Below are 23992 nucleotides of genomic sequence, written 5' to 3' on the forward strand. Positions count from 1 at the left end.
TACCTGGCCTCTGTTGCTGTGAGTGCCTTGCTTGCGAACGCCAGTGGCACCCACACTCCAGGCTCCGCTTCTTGCGTCAGCAATGCCCCTAGCCCAACTGGACTGGCGTCCACTAGTATTTCCGTTTGTCATGCCGTGTCAAAGTAAGCCATCGTAGTGCTGTCCAGCAATGCTGCTTTTATTTTGTCAAAGGCCTCTGCTTCTACCCGGGACCACTTCCAGGGGTTCTCCTTTTTGGTCAAGTTCCGCAGTGGTTCAGCTACGGTGGCAAGTTGCGGGATGAACCGGGCACAGTATTGTGCCATCCCCATAAAGCTTCTCACTTCCGACGCCGTGGTCGGGGCTGGAGCATTCTTTATGGCAGTTAATTTCGGTGGATCTACCTTGACTCCCTCTGAGCCAAACACGTATCCAAAGAATTCTATCTATGTTTGAAAAATTGACTTTTTTCTTTATGTAGTGGGACACCAAATTCCGCCAACCTCCTAAGTGTCGCTTTCAGTCTCTTATGATGTTCCTCGCTGGTTTTGGCATGGATGAGTATGTCATCGCTGACATTTAACACCCCACTCAGCCCCGACAGAATCTCTTTGATGGTGTTCTGAAAGATTTCAGCTGCTGAGGTCATGCCAAAATTGAGTCTTTTATACCTCCGCAGGCCTAAATGCGTGGAAAACGTTGTGATGTACCGGCTCTCTTCCACTAACTTCAATTGATGGTAGCCAGCATTTAAATCCAACTTAGAAAACCATTGCACCCCATTTAAGTCTGTTAGTATGTCATCCACCGTGGGCGTGAGATGCCTTTCCCTCTTGATCGCTTTGTTAGGCATCCTCATGTCTATGCATATCCGGATCTTGCCAGGCTGCCGAGGCTTCTCCGCAATTACCATCGATGACACCCATGGTGTCGGTCCCGTCACTTTTTCTATTACCCCTTGCTCTTCCAGTTTGATGAGTTCCTGTTCAACCGCCGTTCGAAGATGAAACGGTATCCTCCGATGTCTTAAAGCAATTGGTTGTATTGCTTTATCTATATGTAGTTTGACCGGTGGCCTCTTAATGGTCCCTAGACCTTGAAACAACGACGGGAACAGTTGAAGGTTCTCCTCTGTATGTAGTGCTTTGACTGCATTTGCGAATGCAATTAGCTTGAGGTCTTCCGCCGTGTGACTGCCAACTAGCAAATCGGCTTCTTTATCAATTACGTGAAAGGTAGTCGTCAGCTCTTGATCTTCAGCTTTCACCTGCACCGTCATCTTCCCTCTCAGGGGCAACGGAGTCGTGCTGCCATAGGTGAGGATGCGTGCCTTAGACGGCACCAGTTGAGGTCTTGGCCGTAGCGCTTTGTAATGCTGAATGCCCATTACATTGATCGTAGCTCCAGTATCTATGACTCCGGTTACCGTCGAACCATCAATCTGGATCTGACACTTCGGCTGTGGTCTTCGCCGCCTTTTTAGCTCACTTACAAATGAGACATAATAGCATTCATCTTCATCGTCTGTTGACGAGTCATCCAGCCGTTGTGATTGGCGGGACGGCATTCTGTTCCCTATCGGCGAGTGGACATCCCGTGTGTCCTCCAGGGTCAGCTGCCGAACTGCCTTGGTGGGTGTTTTCCTCCCCGCTGATCCTTGCCCTTGCGAATTTCCTCTCGTGCCACCTCTGCATACGCTGGCAAAGTGATTACTTCCCCCACATTTGTCACACGTCTTTCCCCGTGCCGGGCAGCTGTCTCGGTTGTGTTCTTCATATCCACAGGAACCACATTGCACACGCCGCTGTGTCCTGGTCGGCCATCTTCCTCTACTACCGCGGTTGGTGCTCTGCACCGCATCTACCCTTTCCATCTTGACAGCCACCTCAGTATTTGCTGACGGGTTGATGGCCGATTCCATCGCTGTGGCTCGTGCATCTGACAACTCATGTGACCTCGCTAGCATCAGTATTTCATCCAGTGTTATACGGGGCTGCTTCAAAATCAGTGTCCTTAGGTGTTTGTTCTTGCATCCCTGGATCAACTGCGCTGTAACCTCTTTCTCTTGATCATCATCCGGGCATGTGCTTATCAGTTCCCTCAGTCGGGCATGAAAAGCGTCCATCGTCTCTCCTTCCCTTTGCCGGGATTGTCTGAACTTGAACCTTTCGTAATGGGGATTTAATTGTGGGTCGAAGTGTGCATTTAGCGCTTGTACTGCGGCATTATAATCTGTTGCCGCTCAGGTGTTTGGCAGATGTAAGAACAACTTGTAGAGCTCATCACCACCAAAGTGTAGTAGCAGTGATCTTTTCACCTCATTGTCTTTTTCCCGCGTCGCCGTAAAGTAGTTATTCAGGCGACTGAGCCACACCCCCCAGCGTGGCGTCGCCGTGCCTGGATCCGCCAACGCGCTGAATGGAGGAATTGGATTGATTTGGGCGTGCGGCGACTGTTGGACCACTGCGCCCACTACCTGTTGCCCTGCCGGTCCCGCTATTGGCGCTGGGGCTGCTGCTTGTTGGGTCCCTCCTGCCGTTGCTGCGTCCTGTATCACCGACATGTCTATACTGGACTGAGTCGGGTCCTCACTTCCACGTGTTAAGATGGCGCGTGACACGTGGCACTGATGATGGCGTACCAGCCACTTCCTTTCGGTGCAGTGCGTGTGTTGCTTGCCTTCCTTGTGATCTCACAGTCACTTAGTCCCCAGGTTATTAGCCACTCATCACATTGTCCATTGCCATCCCTCAGCTGCAGTGCCTCATTAAGTTTCACTTCCTTTCGATGCAACTGTTTTTGCTTTTTTGAAGTGTCACTGCCAATGCTTGTGTGGCCCAGGGATAACGTTCGCGGCCCTCACGCCCGCTCACAGGCGTCGCTCCACATTACCGGGAGCACAGTGCTCTCCGATCGGCCACGCTTCTGTTTCTCGGCCAGACCGAGGCTTCTTCGTGCGTCTCCGACGCTAAGGCAGGCCTCCTGACAACTGCGCATGCGCGCCCTCTAGGACGTGGCGGCCAGGCCTTCTCCGCACGTCCAGGTGGCGCCGCGTCACGCCTGCCAACGCCTCTTCACTGCGGTCCTCATGCAGCTCTGCACACGCTGCTTACCGGTGCAAGGCAGACGACCCTCTCCAGCTCTGGGAACGCCACGGCGGACAGTACGTGGATCTGGAACCACTCCGATACCGCCAGACCTGTCCCGCTCCGCAGCCAGGGTTCTTCTTTCACCGCTCCACCACCCTCGTCGCCAGTGTAGGGGAGCAGGATTACTACACTGTGGGCCTACCGGTGAGTTACAAGGAGCTGGTAATAACAGACACACACTCATTGGTTACTTGGTCGGACCGGAAGCCACGAGCGACCTCCGTCCATTCATTTATAGCCTTCTGGCCACGCCTGGCCAGAAGGTGATACATTGTGTTGTCATGTAGCTACTGAATATCTTTATACCGTGTTAAGTTAGCATAGGCTCATTAGAGGTTTAAACGCCATTTTTCATTTTTGCAACTTCTGCACACGACACTTAATTGTTGATTTAGCTTTCACCCTAGTAGTTCGTTGTGGTTTACATGAGAATAATATGTTATTACTCTGATATCAGCTTTGCTTAATAAACTATGTCTGTACAGAGAGTGCTGAAGTTTCAGGAACAACACGATAAAGATTTGTTATGAGGTCTGATCTTCACGGCTTCATAGACATAACATAAGTGCAGCTTCTGCCAACTTTGGGCTTGAGGCTGGTTTTATATTGCTTTGCTTGAGGCACAAATACACACTTGATGCGGTTCACATGAAGAGAGAGCTGGTGTATGCTGATGTGATTCCTTCATGCTAGGACACTAAGGTATGGGCCCGCCCTAATACAACCCAAAGAGACCTTCTTAGCTAATAATATAATATGTGTGTTAGGGAGGGTGAGATATAAGTGTTGTTAACTCTTATTCATTTACAGCATGTTATCATGCTGTCACCGTTCGCTGTTTATGTACTAGTAACTATGCTGGTAACTTTGCTATTGATAATATGTTCACTTGTATTATCTAAGATACTGCGCCTGAGAAGACGGCATTAGTAAATAAACATTTCAAATGCACATGTGTTCTTCTTTACTCCATGTTCTGGTTTGTAATGATAGTATAACGAAAGAGTGTTCATGAGTTCCACATATCCTGAGGTACTGTAAGTTCATGTTCTGGTTTGTCTAAACATTGGGAGTTTGTTATGACCAATGAGACACTGTAGCTAGCTCGGTAAGGGGTTTGTTGGGTACTTAGGTGAGTTTTGGGTCACCCTAATTCTCCGAGGTTCCAATCCTTTGTGCACAGTTCTGTGTGAGAACAGAAACCCTGCGACATGGCGCCCAACGTTTTCGGTGGTCTTATATCATGACACTCGAGTAGTATATCGTTCAAACCTTAACCCCTTCACATCCGTTTCCGGAAAAAGGGGTGTAGGTGAAACCTACCTATTTATGGTCTTTTTCAAGATTGATTCTTTCTAAAACGGTTTCTTTGAATTACTACCCAGTTGTGCTACAAAGTATTCTTTGTGTTTCCGTAATTCCAGTGTTATCATGGCGGCGGTGGCAATTGCGCAACATAGTCGCGTAGCGGTGCGCACACATCTACAGACGTACCAAGTCCCGGTGGATGGAATGGCTGTGATTTTAGTGGTGTGTGCTGATCCGGCGTTCCCTTTTGAATTGTTTTATTCTTGGGTTACGTTTCCGGCTGTGGACGCAAATTCTGGTTTGTTCCACTCCTACACGGCCTCCCCTGTACCGGCTGAGTATACACCGTACAGGGCACTGGAAATACCTATTGATCATTGGCAGCATCGAGTTTGGTTTGATGGCGCCCTCCCCCACTCTTTGTCCGCTGCGAGGTTAGGTCCACTCTCAATTCCAGGTACAAACTGGCCTGCGTTGGGTGGTTTTACCCCGCACCCGAATCACGGGGCTTGTACCCTTGCAGAAATTCGAAGGCTACATGTAGTCTCAATTTCCGTGATTCGGGCTTTAGTGTGTGGAAAAGTAAATTTTGCCATGTTCTGTGTCCCTACATGTCATCCATCATAAGTTATGTGTGCATGATTAAATATGCATATGCATTCCCCATGTTCGATTCAAGACGCAATTATAGTTGTGTCCACCTCTAGTATGCCAGTTTCCAGTTCTCGTGAATACTACGAATATCAGGCCTATGTAAAGCTACGTTGCCACGTTTCTCAGTGTGCACGTTATTCTATTATAAAGTCCCCGTTTCTAGGCCTCAAAAGGGCCCGGACATCAGATTCAGCTCCTGTCTCCTGAAGCCTCGCTGAGGAGCGATACAGCCCCCACCTGTATCCTCGACCCTTCACTTACTTCCTGCCTTGCAGTGCCCGGCCCAGCCTGGCTCAGTCTCTGAGTCTGCCAAGAATATGTTATGATTCCAGTTATCAGTTCAGTCCTCCTTCTCTGCATTCCTAAACTACTGAACTGCATCAATAGTTTCCGTCATTGTCTAGCCTTCACGTCTCCACGTTAGAGAAATACTGCATTTAATGGTCATTTAATATTCTTCATCACGCACTACATGTAGAATAATGCATGGTCCAGTCTTAGAATCAAGTTAGCCTTTCCCCTCCTAACTTCTAGTTTATATCAACATGTTCTCTAAACATCAGATACTAGATACTGTTTAGGTACATGTCGCCCTGACTCTCCAGACTTCAGTCTCTGCTCCTAGCACAGAGTTCATAGCCCCCAGCTTCTCCTAGTGATACGTCATTGCCAGTTTGCGCGCACCATCAGGTTAGAGGTCCCGGCTCCTTAGGTAGCCCCCTCCATGGTTTCCGCCCCATTCATGACATATTCTGTTATGTTTGCATCACATGTCCATGTATACGCCCAGTTACACCTACTTTCGCCCTTATCTTTCGCGACTGCTACGCGTCACGCCTTCTGCTCCACCCACTGCTACGCCTACTGCAATGTAATGCTATGTGTTTGCGTTATGTATATATGCTCATGTATTGTTATTAAAAGCCAGCGCGCTCATCCCAGACCGAGCCCCAGCAGCTGCTGGGCCCTGTCATCCTATTCCTATGCAGGTTGTCCTGTTCCTGTCCTTATGCTGTATTAAACCTGCAAAACTCCTACTACCTCGAATCTTGACTCTTATTTATTGAGCTATCTGTTATGATATATGTCTAGTCAAAAAAGAGAGGTATTATTTATTTATTTACCACATAATGGCGCCCGAATAGGGACTTGCCCTTTCCCCACGCGTCGGTGAAGCCACGCCGACCCCCTGACCCTCTGCAGCCGTGACGGAACCATACCGTGCACATGCAGATATTTCTGCTTCAAGTATCCCTCAGGCCCACGGAGGAGACGGAGGAGGCGGTCCAGCATCCAAACGAGACGGTGGAGGAACGCGGCGAGTCCCGACCAGAGCCCAAGCCAAGAGTCCAAGGTCCGAGGTATCCGGAGGCCCACCCGTAACTGAAGTCCGAAGTTCGTCGTCCGTCGTCGTAGCAGTCCAGTCCAGTCCGAGGCTTTCCGTTCTTGCTGCCCGGTGAGTACCATTACTGGGGTAGAATCTAGACAGGGTCAATCTAAATTGACTCTGGTCCGTGGGTTGGTGGTACACAGACTCACAAACGAAGTGTTCATCTAGGTGGATACCGGTCTTGATGCGTCCCTTTATGGGACCGGTATGTTCCGTACTGTTTCAGCAGTGCATCCAGTAACTCTAGTCTGTTCCGTTCTCGAGAAATTCTTGTGTTTCTGTTCTCAGTATTCCAGGTAATATTCTGTCCGAACTGTTATGTTATGATGTTGTTCAATGTATTTCCAATGTCGTGGTATGCCTGAATTGTTCTCCCAATTGTTATTGTTTCTCGTGTATTGTATTGTGTTCCGATTCAAGTTTACAATGTCTCTCTTTTCGAGATTACGTCAGCTAAAAACTAGGAAAGGTTTGTTAGAAGAAGCAGTTCCTGTTCCGCCGAGGGACAGTCCAGGTCATTTTATGTATCAGAAGCATGGCATAAGCGCCATATTGTATCTAGATTTATGGGTAGAGTATACCAAACAGTTAGAAGAAAAGTATAGATGGCCCGTATCGGGTACATGGGATGCCGAGTGCATCATGCGAGTAGAAGAGGCATTATGGAAAAAGAAAGCCAGACAGTCACAGAAAGATGCCATCGAGTTATGGCGTAAAGAAGCTCATAAAAGAACTGAAAAGGAAATCAGAAAGTCAGAATTAAGTAGAGAATCCTTAGAACGAGCACAAGAAAAAGAACTAATCGAGATAGGTGAACAAGTCAAAGCCGAACAGTCAGACAGACAGAGGCATGCCCTTATTAGGGGTATGTATCCTCTCTTTGCCGAGGGCTTGCCAAAAGCGACCCCAGAGGCATCCAGTAATTTCCCGCCACCATTAGTTCCGACCAAGCTACGTCACAAACAGACCGCAGCTGATATTTTCATTTCGTCCTATTTGGACGACACAGTCCCAGAATATGCAAATCCTGTTCGCGCTCCACCGGTCCCTGTAAATCAGGCACTTCCCGCTCCTCCAGACACCGGAGTACCTGTTACGGTACCCCCGGTCCAGTCCGTCATACAAGTCCAGCCTGCATTTCCATTTCCCACTCTGCCAGGACGAAGAGCCTCAGTAGACCTAGACTCCAGTTTAGGGGCCGCAGGGGGAGCTACTCCTCAAACCCCGCCGCCACACAAGCGTTTAACGACAGCCGAATTACATGCACAAGCGTCACAGCGTACGCCCAGACATCAGACTGTAGCAGAAATAAGAAAATCCCTTGCCGAATGCGGCTATGATCCAGTCCCAGGCGAGGATAATATGGTTTTATATTCATTCCGCGTAAGAAAGGTGGCCGAGTATCTAGTCACCTTACCGAATATGAAAGAAGATCTAGACAGAATATATCGTTTCATCCGTACAGGGGATGATCCAGAAAGCATTAGCGAGGCCATGTCTCAAAGGAAAGCCGAGATCCAGCTCATGATATTAAAGTTTCTGATCAATTGTCTAATAAGAGAACAAGATTACCCGTCTAAAGATCCAGCCGAAATGAAAATCCTGACAAGGTGGAGTGATAATATAGCCGAGGGTAAACACAAGACCGTCGGTGCTATGGAGAGTATGTACAAGAAAATCCGTAGAGAAATAATAAAGATACACGAACAACGTAAAGCAGCACAAGTAAGCGAGAAAGAAAGTAACTCTGATACTGAAGAGGTAGAGGACGAGAATCCCGCCAGAATAGCGTATGTAGGAAAATCTAGATTTCCAGATCGCCATTTACGCCTAGAACACAAGTCTACTTTCCATCATCCAGCACCAGAACAAGGTTCACTAGAACAAGTATTCCAAGCTACCGATCACATTCTGAAATCACGAATCGGTTACAGTGAGTTAAGTACCATGCATGAACAAGAACTAGCCCGATCAGCAGTCCGATGGATTACTGATTCTACCACTTTTCCAGACGAAATAGTGGCACAAATGTTTCTGAAAATGCCCCCAGCCGAGCAACGACTGGTGGGTATGTATATGATTCAGCACCTCATTACTTTGTATGAGGGTCAACACTCTGATCCAGGTCCGTTACATGATGTCCTGAACGAGTTACTCCAGTATAGATGGAAAGGTCTAGGTACCGACTTAATTAGTGTCATTTTAGAACAGCGTCACAAATATAGAACGTTTTTGAACCCGCATTTTGTTCATGCCTCACCTCCAGAAGGTAAACCATTTTACATGGAGAGACAGAATCCGTTACGAGAAGTCCACCCAGTTAAAGGAACGGGTGGCGAAATGCAGCGAGTGTTTGTATACACTCCAATAACAAAGATGGAACTCCTCGAGATGAAGAAATTAATTCCCTGTCATGACAAAGATCCAGCAGGGTTCCATAGAGAATTAAAAGACATGCTCCGTATGGGAGAATACACATACCCAGATATAATTAAAATGTTAAAGGTTCTGCTGCCCGCAGGGGTGTATGAAAAGCTCAAGGAAAAAGAATGGGAGGTGGGAGAGAAAAAGATCGATTGGGCAGTTCTAGAAGCTGAAGATAAGGCACGAGTACCAGGTACCGGTCTTGGAGATAAATGTAAAGAATTACCAGAATTATTAATACAAGTTTTACCCCGATTATTGACAACTAGAAAAGAAGACTGGGATGCAATCTCAGCCTGTAAACAGAAGCAAGACGAGGATATTAGTGATTTTTATTCTAGATTTGAAAAATGTTTCAGCATCAACAGTGGCCTCAAGACAAGTAGTGAGTCATACCCTCACCTTTTTGTTACTAAATTAGTCGAGAATTCAAGTCCACAAATTAAAAATCGAGTTTTGAAAGTCGAAAGTACCTGGCAAGCTAATACCCCGTCCCAGATGTTGCAAATGCTTCAATACCACCAGAACAGAATCAGGGAAGAGCAAGAACACGAAAGAAAACGTATGAAAGACACGAAAATGAAAGTACTAGTTGCACAATCTGTTCCTCAAGACAGTCAGAAGAGGGGTCCGAATCAAGCCAGTCATCCTGCAGCTCCCGTTAAAGGGAATTGCAATTATTGTAAACAGCCAGGTCATTTTATAAATGAGTGTGCAGTTCTGAAACACAACATAGCTACTGGTAAGACTAAAGAAAGACCACGTCCGCCTAGACAAGAACAAGTTTCACAGATTCCTCAGCCACAGAATGCACAACAGACAGTTCCAGCACCGCAGCCTATTGCTGCAACACAGCATGTTACATCGCAGATGTACCAGTATGCACAGTCTGAGTATCCAGAGTACCAGCAGTATTCATGAAACAGCCTAGAGAGGGAGGTAGGCTTGCCTCTCATCGAGATACCTGTAGATCAAGAAGGTCCCTATGTTCATAGTCAAGTATTAGGGAAAGACAGAAAGTTTTTGATTGATACAGGGGCAAGTAGGACCACAATTAGTCACGCCGAAGTTCCAGGGGCTCCGCTCTCAGGCTCAAGAAATGTTTCCCTTGGATTTTCAGGAAAACCTATCGTAAATGAGATTTCAAAACCAGTTTCTCTAGAAGTAGGTCCATTGTCCCGCACTACTGATCTGTTACTTACTAAGTCATGTCCAGAAAACCTATTAGGCATTAAGACACTGAAAGAGTTAGGTGCAGTTATATGCTGTTCCCCAGAGGGAATACGTCTGTTCCTACGTGACTTTAAGGGTCACTATGTATTACGAGATTTTGATTCAAGACTGTCTAATGTTCCGCAGTATTTATGGGCGCATGGTCCAACTGATGTAGGTTACATGCAAATCACACCCTATCGTGTGACTCTCAAGCCAGGTGTAGTGTTACCACGAATCAGACAGTACAGATTGCCACCTGAGGCTGTAGCAGCCTTATCCAAAATTATTGACGAGCTCATGGCTCAAGGAGTGGTTGTAGAAACTGACTCCAATGTATGTAATTCTCCGATCATTCCAGTCATGAAACGTACTGATCCAAATGCACCCCCAGTATATCGATTAGTGATTGACCTACGAGAGCTTAATAAATGTATTATTCCGCAGTACCCAGTTGTCCCAGACATCTCTTCCCTATTGACAGCCATTGATTCCGAAGCCACGTTCTTCACTGTCATAGACCTCAAGAACGCATTTTTCAGTGTTCCTATTCATCCAGACAGCCAGTTTCTTTTCGGATTTTGTTTAAATGGAAGGAGCTATATGTTTACACGAGCTCCTCAAGGTTTCACAGAAAGTCCTAGTATTTACAGTCAAGCACTCAAGAGACAACTAGACAACATTCACATGCCAACTGACACTGCCCTGCTCCAGTATGTCGATGATCTACTGATCACAGCCCGTTCTGAACGTGCATGCGAGCGAGCATCCCTTGCAGTTTTGTATTTCCTAGCCGAGATGGGGCACAAGGTGTCCCCTTCTAAGCTTCAATTCTGTGTCCAGCAAGTGGTCTACTTAGGACACTTACTGTCCAAGAGGGGTAGGCAGTTGACACCAGACCGTATCCAGTTGATAGCGAGTCTTCCTCAGCCCAAGACCCAGAAGGAGGTACGTGCCTTTATCGGCCTTACTTCTTACTGCAGACAATGGATTCCCCAGTATGCATTTCTAGCCAAGCCACTGATACAGTTAACGACACAGGAGGCAGCCGTATCGACTGTCCTCCCTTGGACATCTGAACATACACTTAGTTTCAATGAGTTAAAGAAAGCCCTATGCCAAGCTCCAGTTCTAGCAACACCGAACTACAGTAAGCCTTTTACACTTTTCGTCACTGAACGCGAAGGTACAGCATTATCTGTTCTCACACAAGATCAAGCAGGACAATACAAGCCCTGTGCTTATTTTTCGAGCACATTAGATCCTGTAGCCCAGGCTCTGCCTGCGTGCCTCAAGTCAGTTGCAGCCACAGCCCTAGCTATCAGACAAAGTGATTCCATAGTCTTAGGACATACCTTGACAGTACAAGTTCCACACTCTGTGGAAGTTCTTTTAAACCGAACACAAACTCAGCACTTGACAATTGCACGTTTAACAGGTTATGAATTGACACTGTTCCAGCCACACATAGAAATCAGACGCTGCAACATTTTAAATCCTGCTACACTGTTACCATCAGTTAATTCAAATTCTGCCACACATGACTGTGTGGAAGTAGTTAACATTACGACAAAGCCAAGACAAGATCTGACAGATATTCCGTTATTAGATCCCGACCTGACACTTTATGTGGATGGTTCATGTATGAGAACAAGTACAGGAGAACTAGTCGCCGCGTATGCAGTGACTACTGACACTGAAGTTATTGAAACACACCGTATTGATACCCTGTCCGCTCAAGCAGCAGAGCTAGTTGCTCTGACACAAGCCTGTATACATGCCAAGAACCAGAGAGTTAATGTTTACACAGATTCACGCTACGCATTCGGAGTCGTACACGACTTCGGAGTGCTCTGGCAGGAGAGAGGTTTCATGACTTCTCATGGAACCAAGATTCAGCATGGTCTCCTTATTCAAGCTCTGTTAGATGCCATACACTTGCCGACATCTATTGCTATCATGAAGTGCAAAGCACATACGAAAGTTACTGACATTATTTCCCAAGGTAATGATCTAGCAGATCGCACAGCCAAGCTTACAGCACAGACTCCAGACATTCAAGTTAATCCGACACAGACACATGCTCCAGATCCGACTACATGTATGACAGTTAAGGACCCTACACAAGATGTCATAGATATACAGTTACATGCTACTCCCGAGGAAATCAAGAAATGGTCCGAACAAGGAGGGGTCCAGACAGATCAAGGATGGTTAACAAAGGGTAGAGCCACATGGTTTCTCCCCGACTCTATGGTTCAAGTCATTATTAATACCGCACATAGTCCAGCACATTTAGGAGAAAAAGCTATGTTAGACAGTATCCAGAACATTTGGTTCAACAAGCATTTACGAGCTGCAGCCAAGCAGAAAGTCCGTACCTGTATGATATGTTGTCAGTTTAATCCAGGTAAAAGTGTCCCGGTGGAACAAGGTGGATTCCAGCCCCCTGACCACCCTTTTGAAGTCCTCCAGATGGATTATATTCAGATGGAGCGATGTCGAGGTTTCAAGTATGTCCTTGTAGTTGTATGCGCTTTGTCCAGGTGGACAGAAGCATATCCAGTCCCAGATTACACAGCCGCGACCACTGCCAAGCAGTTGGTTCGTGAGTTCTTCCCTCGTTATGGACTCCCTAGAGTCATATATTCTGACAACGGCCAGCCATTCTCATCTGAACTCATGAAGCATGTTTCCCTTTTGCTAGGGTACCAGTGGAAGTTTCATTGTGTACGCCATCCCGAAGCAGCCGGTCTCGTAGAGAGACATAACCAGACTCTGAAAATCCGAATTGCAAAAATATGTAAAGAAAAGGGTGTGGACTGGCTAGTAGCTCTACCAGTCGCTTTATTTTATATGCGCATGGTCGCACATTCCAGATCAGGTCTGTCCCCGTATGAAGTCGTATTCGGCCGCCCCCCTAATATGTGGGGTACTCCTAGACCCCGAAGTATTACCGATGTTTCAAGTAATATGCTGACAGATTACCTAGCTTCCTTGATGTCTGCCCTCAACTCATGTCGTTCACAGGTTGCTGCCGCATTTCCAGACAATACCGAGGTGGCACCGCATGAAATCGTTCCAGGATCCATGGTGATGGTCCGCAACTTTGACAGATCAAGTCCGCTGGAGCCTCGTTGGAAAGAGCCCCGACAGGTCCTCCTCACCACCCGTACAGCCGTGAAGTTGGAAGGACGCAAAGGCTGGGTGCACCTTTCTCATGTCAAACTTTTTAATGGACTGAAACCCGTCTTAAAGAACATTTCCCAGGATTTGAAGGATTGCCAAAATATTGTTCTCAAGGACTGTCCCGCAAAAGACATTGCTACAACCCCTCCCCTGTTAGAGAAAACTCCGCAACAGGAGTATAAGCTAAAACTCCGGTCTAGTAAAATAAGTCAGTCAGTTTGATTGTCTAAGTCCTCCCCTAGGTGAAACGGTCAGACTGTTTCTGACATGTATAAAATAGACCCCCATAGTGAGAGAGTTAGTCAAAACTCAATCCGATGTATCGTTTTTCTATGTTTCATATTGTTTTCCAGCCTTATGATTTCCTGCACCAGTTATGCATTTTACCTATGTTTCCCAGTTTCACATGTAAATAAGTCTGCTAATGCTACAGTAGAGCACACGTTTAGTGACCTGCCCCCTCATGAACTCTCTTACCGCCTCGCTATGCGAAATAACTCATTTATCCGCATGTTACATTACTCACACCAGTCCAGCAATACCACTAATTGTTGGGTGTGTGGTCGACTCCCCCCTTTCCAGACACCGAAGGGAGTTCTGCCACTTTTTCCTTATCCATTTTCACATAATGGTTCGTGTGGAGCATGGTCCACGTTAACGTCATCCTCAACAGATATGTCTTTTCTTAACAGTACATGTTTTCCAGACAAGCAAGGTCTTCCCCACAGAACAGGTTTAGATCTAGAAAATGAAGTATATAATCTAGGAAACTATTCTTCGAATTTCATGGTCCTGAATGTTCAGTCTGATACTACTCCAGACTTACCTGCTATTTCAGTACTGCCAGTCAAAGGCGAATTATGTGTCCGAAATTATGGTTCCGTACATGTAGGACATAGTGATTGTACTACTATTGTCAAGTATAGTGACAGTGGGAAATCTATTTTCAAAGCTTCACGTCATTCTTATTTTATTTGTGGTCAAACCGCATATGTTCGTTTGCCCCTCGATTGGGAGGGAACCTGTTACATTGCCTTCCTACTGCCACCAGTTTTTCTAGCCCCACCTGATTATCATAGAAACACACATCTAGTACACATTAGACATAGAAGGGAGTCCCCAATTGTCGATTATACTGAAACTGCTCTAGAACAGTATACAGATTTCAATAGAGGTTTCTTCTTCTTTATAGGACCTATCCAGAATAGTAAACTGATCCGTAGGTTAACCAGAACCCTTGAAGCTGTAGTAAATGAGACTGCCTCTGCTCTAGGTAACTTAACCGAAGAGCAATCTGCTATGAGATTTGTCGTTTTACAGAATCGTCTCGTCCTTGACGTCATACTGGCCGATAGGGGCGGGGCCTGTAGAGTCATCGGATCTAGTTGCTGCATTTTCATTCCAAATAACGCGCCGTCTGTTTATTCAGCTATAACCAGACTCCATAAAATTGCCCATCTGATACACCAAGACCCAGGCACCTGGACATGGTCCGGTTGGTTCTGGAATATAATGTCCGCATGGGGATGGAAAATATTGTCCTTCCTAGGTATTGCAGTAGCGATCATATTTAGCTGCTGCCTCTGTATACAATGTGGCCCTGCGATTTGCGGCATTTGTGCTACCTCTTGTATTCCTAGTCCCAAGCCCCGTTCTAAATCCCGTTCCAGGATAATTCGAGACGAGCAAATGATACTGTATGAAATGATAGACGGTATCATGAAAATTGATGTTTCCTGATGGAAACGTAGTGACAAGGAGGGAATGTGGAAAAGTAAATTTTGCCATGTTCTGTGTCCCTACATGTCATCCATCATAAGTTATGTGTGCATGATTAAATATGCATATGCATTCCCCATGTTCGATTCAAGACGCAATTATAGTTGTGTCCACCTCTAGTATGCCAGTTTCCAGTTCTCGTGAATACTACGAATATCAGGCCTATGTAAAGCTACGTTGCCACGTTTCTCAGTGTGCACGTTATTCTATTATAAAGTCCCCGTTTCTAGGCCTCAAAAGGGCCCGGACATCAGATTCAGCTCCTGTCTCCTGAAGCCTCGCTGAGGAGCGATACAGCCCCCACCTGTATCCTCGACCCTTCACTTACTTCCTGCCTTGCAGTGCCCGGCCCAGCCTGGCTCAGTCTCTGAGTCTGCCAAGAATATGTTATGATTCCAGTTATCAGTTCAGTCCTCCTTCTCTGCATTCCTAAACTACTGAACTGCATCAATAGTTTCCGTCATTGTCTAGCCTTCACGTCTCCACGTTCGAGAAATACTGCATTTAATGGTCATTTAATATTCTTCATCACGCACTACATGTAGAATAATGCATGGTCCAGTCTTAGAATCAAGTTAGCCTTTCCCCTCCTAACTTCTAGTTTATATCAACATGTTCTCTAAACATCAGATACTAGATACTGTTTAGGTACATGTCGCCCTGACTCTCCAGACTTCAGTCTCTGCTCCTAGCACAGAGTTCATAGCCCCCAGCTTCTCCTAGTGATACGTCATTGCCAGTTTGCGCGCACCATCAGGTTAGAGGTCCCGGCTCCTTAGGTAGCCCCCTCCATGGTTTCCGCCCCATTCATGACATATTCTGTTATGTTTGCATCACATGTCCATGTATACGCCCAGTTACACCTACTTTCGCCCTTATCTTTCGCGACTGCTACGCGTCACGCCTTCTGCTCCACCCACTGCTACGCCTACTGCAATGTAATGCTATGTGTTTGCGTTATGTATATATGCTCATGTATTGTTATTAAAAGCCAGCGCGCTCATCCCAGACCGAGCCCCAGCAGCTGCTGGGCCCTGTCATCCTATTCCTATGCAGGTTGTCCTGTTCCTGTCCTTATGCTGTATTAAACCTGCAAAACTCCTACTACCTCGAATCTTGACTCTTATTTATTGAGCTATCTGTTATGATATATGTCTAGTCAAAAAAGAGAGGTATTATTTACTTATTTACCACAAGTGCAATACATAGGTCGACATCTCCCGGGTGGTCCCCAGGGGGGTGCGGCCGTTCCAACGGATCGAGGCGGTTTACGTCTTAATCCGGTGATGGTAAATTCGGTTTTTGGTACACGTCCGGTTGATAACGATGACTTCCCTTTTTGGCTAGCTGAGAAGTTTGACCAACTGGAGGCAGTGTTTCCGAATTCTACTCCTGCTGATAAACATAGAATGTTGACGATCACTTTACCGAAGGATTTAACTCCTGAGCTAGTTGACTGTGAGAGCTGGGGAAAAACATTTGCGGACGTTTATACGAGGTGCTTCGGCACCCCGTCTATGACCGCACTGCCTGAGATCGTTAAACGTGTTCAGGATGATCACGGACCGGAGGCAGCGGTTGAATTGGGTATGCGCCTGTGTGGTTCGTTTGAGATAGTAAGTGATCTCATACTCTCCAATATTAAAGGAGATGCGGTGAACTTTCAGGTGTCGAATGCTTTGGCTGCTCTGCCCGATGCCGATAAACCCCGACAGTTAGCGAAGATAGTTGTGGCCGCTTATAAGACAATTGGCCGCACAAGTAGAGGTCTGAAATATTTTTCAGTAAAGGAGAAAAAACAACCACAGGGACAATCTGCTGTGTCAGATGTCCAGCCCAAGTCCAAAAAACAAAATTGGCCTAAAAAACGGACACAGGGGAAGCAAAATAAGCAGACTCAGGATTCTTTACCTGCAAAACAAGCTCCTGCGCCGACAGAAAAAGTTTATGATTTGCGCGATCGCGCGATGATTACATCACCTGATCGATTTCAGGGTTCTGATCAACGCTCTCCTCGTTCCTTTCAGGACACATCGGCCCCAAAGACCGGTGGAGGAGGAGGCGGACGGGGACGTGGTGGCCAGCAGGGACGTGGCCAACCCCGCCAGACTGACGGCGCGTCGAAGCAGGAGGATTCCACACCACAGCGACCGCAGTTTGCGAAAAAGAAAGTCGCAGCCTTAACAGCGCATAGATATGCCACAGATAGTGAGAACGCGGCTTCGGAATCTGACGTGGGCTCTGACCTTGCTGGACAGCGCGGCGGAGATTACCATAGTCAGAGAGGCGCTGCGTCCACTACTGAGGGTGACAGCGACTGATGTGTACGTTGTAATAGAAACAGCAAATACGAGACTTGCTCCCCCTGAAAGACTTTATGAAATTTTCCTGTTAATTGAAGGTGACATACAGCGTTCCGTTAAAGGGGTATTTTGGGAAAATCTGTCTTCTACGTATGATATTTTGCTTTCGGAGGCTGGCTGGCCCCAACCTTTTGTGCTCGCGGCGCCGCGAGGGGAGGAGGTAATCCTCCCCAGTTTCGCGAACACTGTCTCGAAAGAGCATGCGCAGCATTTTGCAGAAGAGTGGGCTCGGGCTCTCGCACCGGCTCTGTACCGTAACCAATGTGGTTGGGATAAATTGTCGCCTTGCCACGAAACTCCGTTGCGGTCTCAGCCGCAGCCTCAACCTCAATATCCCATTCGGCGTGAAGCAAAATCTTCCGTCGCGGAAATCCTTGAACAATTGGAATATCAGGGAGTTATTGAAACGTGTGTGTCACCGATGAATAATCCCCTTTTTACTGTTAACAAACCTGACGGATCATATCGTTGGTTTTGGATTACCGGCATTTAAACTCGCATTGCCGTAACTGTGCAGTACAGAATACTCACGGCTCTGCCCTTGTGGATAGTCTCGTGCGAAAGCGTTTCAAGACAACGCTTGACATATCCAACGGTTTTTATGCCCACAGATTGGACAGCTTTAGCTCCCAATGGACCAGTTTTACGTGCGCTGGGGTCCAAAAACAATTCCGGCGTCTCCCAATGGGCTATAAGAATAGTCCTGGTATATTTACCGCTCGCATTGTCTCTATTCTGGAGGCACTCGACCCAGATGCTTGTTCGTATGTGGATGATATATATCTCACAGACGACGATATTTGGGAGCATCTGTGTCGTGTAAATTCGGTTATTTGTAACTTCGCTGACATGGGTTACAAATTTAACTTTGCAAAATCGCACATTGCTGAACACACAGTGTTGTTTTTGGGCTATGAGCTCAACAATGAAGGTAGAGGTTTGGCTCCTCACTTCTTAGAGAAGTGCGCACAGTTGCGCGCTCCTACTACACTGAAAAAATTACAGTCCTTGCTGGGTTTCCTAAATTTCGGGAGAACATACATTCCGGAATATGCCCAGCGTATCAAGCCATTGTATGCTTTGATACAACCAACTTTTTCTAAATCATGCTGGCTGCCTGAGCATTCAGCCGTTTTGCAATCCTTGCAGGCTGATTTGCTCGCTTCTAAGTTTTTACTGACTCGTGACAACCATACCAACCTGGTGATAAGAATAATACCAGGGACAGTGGGTTTCACGTACCTCACTTTTAATGAAGGAGACACAGTACCTATTGCTTACAAGTCACACTTGTACACTTCGGCTGAGATGCGGTTTCCCACTGTGGAAAAGGTTTTAACAGCTGTACAGATGGCTATTCTTAAGGAACGGGCTCTGTCACAAGGGAAACGCATGTTAGTTGTAACACCCTGTCCTCACTTGGAGGCAGTCACGAAAGCCAGTGTACCTAATTCAAAAGCTTTGCACCCTCGGTGGATTCAGTGGGCTGCGTCCTTGACGTCCACGGATGTCACGTTTATTTTTGACGCCTCGTTGCGGTCGCAGGAGTACTTGCAGTATGAGTTTGTTCACCCTGCTCCTCTAGCTATGCGACCTTTGGAGGACTTCCATTGCATCATTTACACTGATGGTTCGGCGCAGGTTGCGCATGGCTCTAAACATGCCTACGTTTCCGCTTGCGCCATTGTGGTCGGTGCTATGTTGAACGATGAGTTCATATCCAGGGAAGTGCACACGTTGCCGCTTGGAGATTGCACCGCACAATTGGCTGAGCTTCGTGCTCTTTTACTTGCGTTGGAGTACGCAGATCCTAGTGTTACTACTCTTATTGTAAGTGATTCTTTCTACTGTGTCCAGTCTTACAATGAAAACTTGTTCTTTTGGATTCGGAATGAATTTCGTGATTCCAAGGGTAGCACAATAAAACATAAATTGATCTGGGTTCGAGTGGCGGAACTTAAGGATAAGTTACCGCTTGTTTATGTAATTCATACTCTTGGCCATCAGCGTCTTGGGGTTCACGCTGTCGGTAACTCGCTTGCGGATGAAGCGGCGAAATCAGCAGTATCTACATACTTAGTTGCAGCAGTTACTAGGTCCAAAACTAAGATTGATAGCGACATCTTGGCAGCGGTTGCTGCCTGTGAGAAGGGAGGTAAACATCCTTCGGGATTCCCTTCGAAGTACAAATACCACTTAAGTCCCTTAAAGGTTCCTTTTGTGACAATTCCTGGAGTTGGAGAACGTCTGATTCCCAACTCGGATCACAGGGATGACTTGATTACAGCAGCGCATGAAGGTTTGGCGTCTGCTCATGCGGGCGTCTCGGCCACTGTAACTCAATTACAACAACGTTTCTGGTGGCGGGAACTGTACAAACAGACGCGTGATTATGTCCTTCTTTGTGACATATGCCAGCAGATTAAACCTTCAACTGCTACGCGTCCGCCACAGACACAGTTGTACATTTCTAATAAACCACTGGGTTGTGTTTATTTGGATCACTGCGGTCCTTTTTCATCTGATACTGCGTATAAGTACATCTTAGTAGCAGTTGCCCCATCGCAGCGCTGATTCACGGACTGTCATTAGAGATTTGCGTGTCTTTATAGGGATTTTTGCCTGTGGTACCTTCCATTCGGATCAGGGTCCGGCATTCGCCTCTAAGGCGTATAAGGATGCCATGACTTCGTTGGGGGTCCAAGTCAAGTTTTCGTCTCCCTACAGACCTGAGGGTAACAGTGTGGTGGAACGAATGAACCGTGATCTAAAGCAATCATTGACAGCTCGAGTTATAGGCACTGGCAGAAACTGGCTAGCCCACCTCTATGGCGTGCAGCGTGCTCTTAATAATCTCCGTAGAAGGTCTCTGGGTGGGCGGACCCCATACGAAATGCTCTTTGGCATCAAGATGTACGTCCCTGACCTTGACGGTCTAGACTGTGTGGTTCGCGCCACTTCCTTTGACGCAGATGAACATTGCAATGTTTTACAGAATCTACAAAAGACCAGAGACAGTCTTGCAAAGGAACATTTGCCCTCCACATCGGATGATGCCTTGCAGATCCCGGTAGTCGGCTGGCTACCCCAAGTTGGAGAACTGGTTCGAGAGAAGATCGATAACAAAAAAGAATTTGGTCCTTCCTATCGAGCTCCGGTTCCAGTCCTTGGAGTGAAGGGCACCAGAACAGTCATTTTACCACCACTTCCTGGTCGTAAGGAAAACAGGTTTATTTCAATTGACAATGTCAAGATACACAGAGTGGCCGATTCTTCTTAGCATGACACCGGCTGTTTCATGTCCTTCCATTGTGAGAAATTCAGTTATGCCCACTGCTTCTATTATTGAGCCTGAAGTGGCCATCGAGTTACCTGCTGTTTCCAGTCCTTTGTTAAATACTTTACCCGGAACTAACAATGATGAGATAGACTATACCTACCCCACTGATTTGTCCATGCCTGACCTGCAAGCACGTTTAGCCACGGAATCCAGATTTTCATTTGACTCTGTTTCCCTTGCCTCGAAGAAACCCTCTCGTATTGCAGTTTATGCTAGCCTGTTTAAAAAACATTTTTTGATTCCCCCTTGGACATACATTTGGCTGGTCCTTTTTTCAGTTTACCTCTTTATGTCAATTGGTTTTGTGTTTTATTTTTTTCGACTCATCAATGGACACTATGTCGAGGAAAGAACGTGCATTACACATCTAAATGGAACTTTGGCCCCACTTTCCTCGTCTCATTCTACACACAGATTGAAAAGAGACTTAACTTTGGTTAACATCACAGCATGGCCCGTCCTTGATGGAATTGTGTGGGATGCGGTTCGATTCCAAATTCATGGCCCAACAGAAGTCGTTAAAGTTCCTAATGTACTTAGAGTAAATATGGGGGATGTAGTGAGACAAAACATTCGTTCTGATGACTGGGATGTTAATACAGTTGAAAGTTTGTTTTCTGATTTGCAATATTATGCTGCCTTTGATGCTGAGGATTTATATTTAGAATCTGCTAATTATGGTGATTTATTTTGTTACCAACATTATGGCAACCACTTCTTACATAAAACATCATCCCGAAGGGATACTGTTAATTTTACACAGTGGGAACATTGCCCGGCGCCTGCACTAGGCAGTTCAGGAACTTTTCTGAAAAAGTATACTTATTTCACTGACTTTAACCAGTCCAATCCCGAGTCCTTTTATTTTAAATTTATAAAAATGCCAATGGCCAAGGTTAGACTTACCGATACTAAATTGTTGTATTCGAAGACCTTCCTTGATCAATTAGTTATTGGAGGCTACGATGAATGGAAGGAAACAATAGACCTTAAATCAGTCTGGGGTTCAAGAGCCTGGCAGGTACAAGGCATAGAGGCTTTGCACCGTGCATGTCTCATCCCGAATCATATGTTGTTTTTAAATGAAACTATTTCCCAGACCACATGCTTTGGATTGGCTACTTCTAAAAAATTAAACACCCCTACTGTCCCGGATTTGGAGGAATATGATGGTTGGAGTAATTTTACTCAGTTGTCCATTAGAGAATTACGGGCCCTACTCCTTAATTCTTCCTTTAACATTTCCAGTTTGGATCCAAAAGGTTGGTTGCTTTGGCACCGTGGTGCTGATTCTTGTCAGCATAGATTCTTAGGTTTATCTGACGGTTTTAAAACTGTTAGGTCTGATCCCCGTTTTGACTTAGTCCACACTGTCACAACTTATTCTGTAGGCAAATTGTGTCAAAATTGGCTGAAACATTCTACTTTACCTGCAGTTAAAAGTCACCTTTCTAAACTGAATGCAGACGTGGATTTAAATGATTTCATTAAAGGTCCGGCTAGTGGCAGGTCAAAAAGGTGGATATATGCAGTTTACAATGAAATTTGGAAAACATCACAGATTGAGGCTGCTACACGCCTTAGGGCCATTGATCAGGCGAATTTGGAGAAAGTGCTTGCAGTTGTTGACAATAGTATTAACGTGCTTTCCTCCCGTATTTACACTTTAGATAACATTGTGTCATCCGTTGTGGATATTGTGCATGATGAAGTGTCAGTATTGTACCATGGTCAAAATCAGTTACGGTCAATCATGCAATTTGCATGGACCCTTCAGACTCTGAAAAATAATAAGGTTCCCTGGACGTACATGAACGTTTCTTCACTCTTTGCCCCGTTTAATTTGACTGACAAACAACGCTTGCTTTCAATGCGTGATGCTACCTTTAGTATGTTACATATTGAGAGGTTAGAATCTTTGCCTTTTTCCGTGGCAGAGGCCACTGCTGCAACGTGGCTTATCCAGGTTTATTAACGCTGCCTTTTGCTTTATATAAATTTTCTAATTGTATGAAATATGTACCAATTGGTCGTTATGAACCATTGGGTAGTGGTTTTCTTCATGAAGTCTGGTCCCTTCCATACACATACAGGTGTTACAAAGATGGTCAAGAAGTTTATCTAAATGGGGAGGAGTGTTCTGAGACACCAGATCATTCATTGATGTGTAGACACATACAATTACACGGTTCATGCAACCAACACCGACCGAATTTGGCTTGTGTTTTGCAAGGCACGCCGGTTCCTGCTATCATCCCCACATTTACCTTATTAGGTAATGGTAGTTATTTACTTTTAAATAATGAAGAGTGTTGAGGGTTAATAAAGGGTGTCCCTTATATTGTAACAGTAAGTGAACGTGTTATTTGCTGTAGGAATGTTCTGTATCCACCCACACATGAACATAGGGAGTCCTCCATCTGGCCACAGATACCAACCTTGAGAGCAGAATTCAGCGGCATGGCAAGAATAAGGGCTCTTTTGTCCCAGAAGGAGGTGGCCTTGAGTTCGGCTCGTGAAACTTTCGTTCTTCACGTAGCGAACACCCGTACAGAGGTTCAGGCCCTTTTAAATACTGATTTGCCTTTACATTTCGGCGAGATGATTCGTACTATCTTTAACGCGTCCTCCACAAAGGGCCTGGCACATTTTTTTAAAACTGTTAGCAGTGGTCTCGTGACTTCCTTTGAAACAATTTTTGGAGTCATCCCTGCTTTCTTTCATTCTATTTTTTCATCTTTGTTTGGTGGATTCCCAGTTTTACTTGCATTAGCAGCGGGCGCTCTAGTGGTTTTCTGTATCTTTAAATATGGATGTCCTTCCTGTACAAGGCACCGCCCGGCAGCTGCTGACGCTGTTCCGCAATCGCATGCTTGAATATTATGGCACCCTGCCGTTAGCGATATTGAGCACGGCATATGGATTATCTTTTCGATTCTCCTACTTCACCTGTGTCCAGCCTGTATTTCACTGCCTGGCCTGTGATTTCGATTGGGCCATTGATTTGTGTCTCTGCGGACCGGTTTCTCCTGACGTCGACTTTAATCAGCTGATGAGTCCTATCATTACTCACGAGTTGTCCTGGCGAAAGGATTATGGCCTTAGCAGTTATGCATGGACTAATTGGTCCCTGGAATATACTGGCAGCAGCACAGGATTTCTTGGAACTGAGCTTTCTTGAAAACCCACCGAGCTGTCCTCTGAT

At 46.0% G+C, this 23992-nt stretch overlaps 2 protein-coding genes across 2 annotated transcripts in view; one reads left to right on the plus strand and one right to left on the minus strand.

Annotated features, from left to right (window-relative positions):
* CRACR2B (calcium release activated channel regulator 2B) overlaps positions 1 to 23992 on the minus strand; it is a 395737-nt gene that overhangs the window by 314898 nt on the left and 56847 nt on the right. The gene's annotated exons all lie outside the window — the stretch shown is intronic.
* LOC144824335 (uncharacterized) overlaps positions 2612 to 23992 on the plus strand; it is a 50371-nt gene continuing 28990 nt past the window's right edge. The window contains exons 1-2 of the mRNA XM_078683452.1: positions 2612 to 2692; positions 18597 to 19781. Of these exons, the coding sequence (XP_078539578.1) occupies positions 2612 to 2692; positions 18597 to 19781 (1266 nt within the window). The remainder of the gene's footprint in view (positions 2693 to 18596; positions 19782 to 23992) is intronic.

Source organism: Lissotriton helveticus, chromosome 3_1 (genome assembly GCF_964261635.1).
Source record: "Lissotriton helveticus chromosome 3_1, aLisHel1.1, whole genome shotgun sequence".
In the NCBI taxonomy this organism is placed as follows: Eukaryota; Metazoa; Chordata; class Amphibia; order Caudata; family Salamandridae; genus Lissotriton; species Lissotriton helveticus.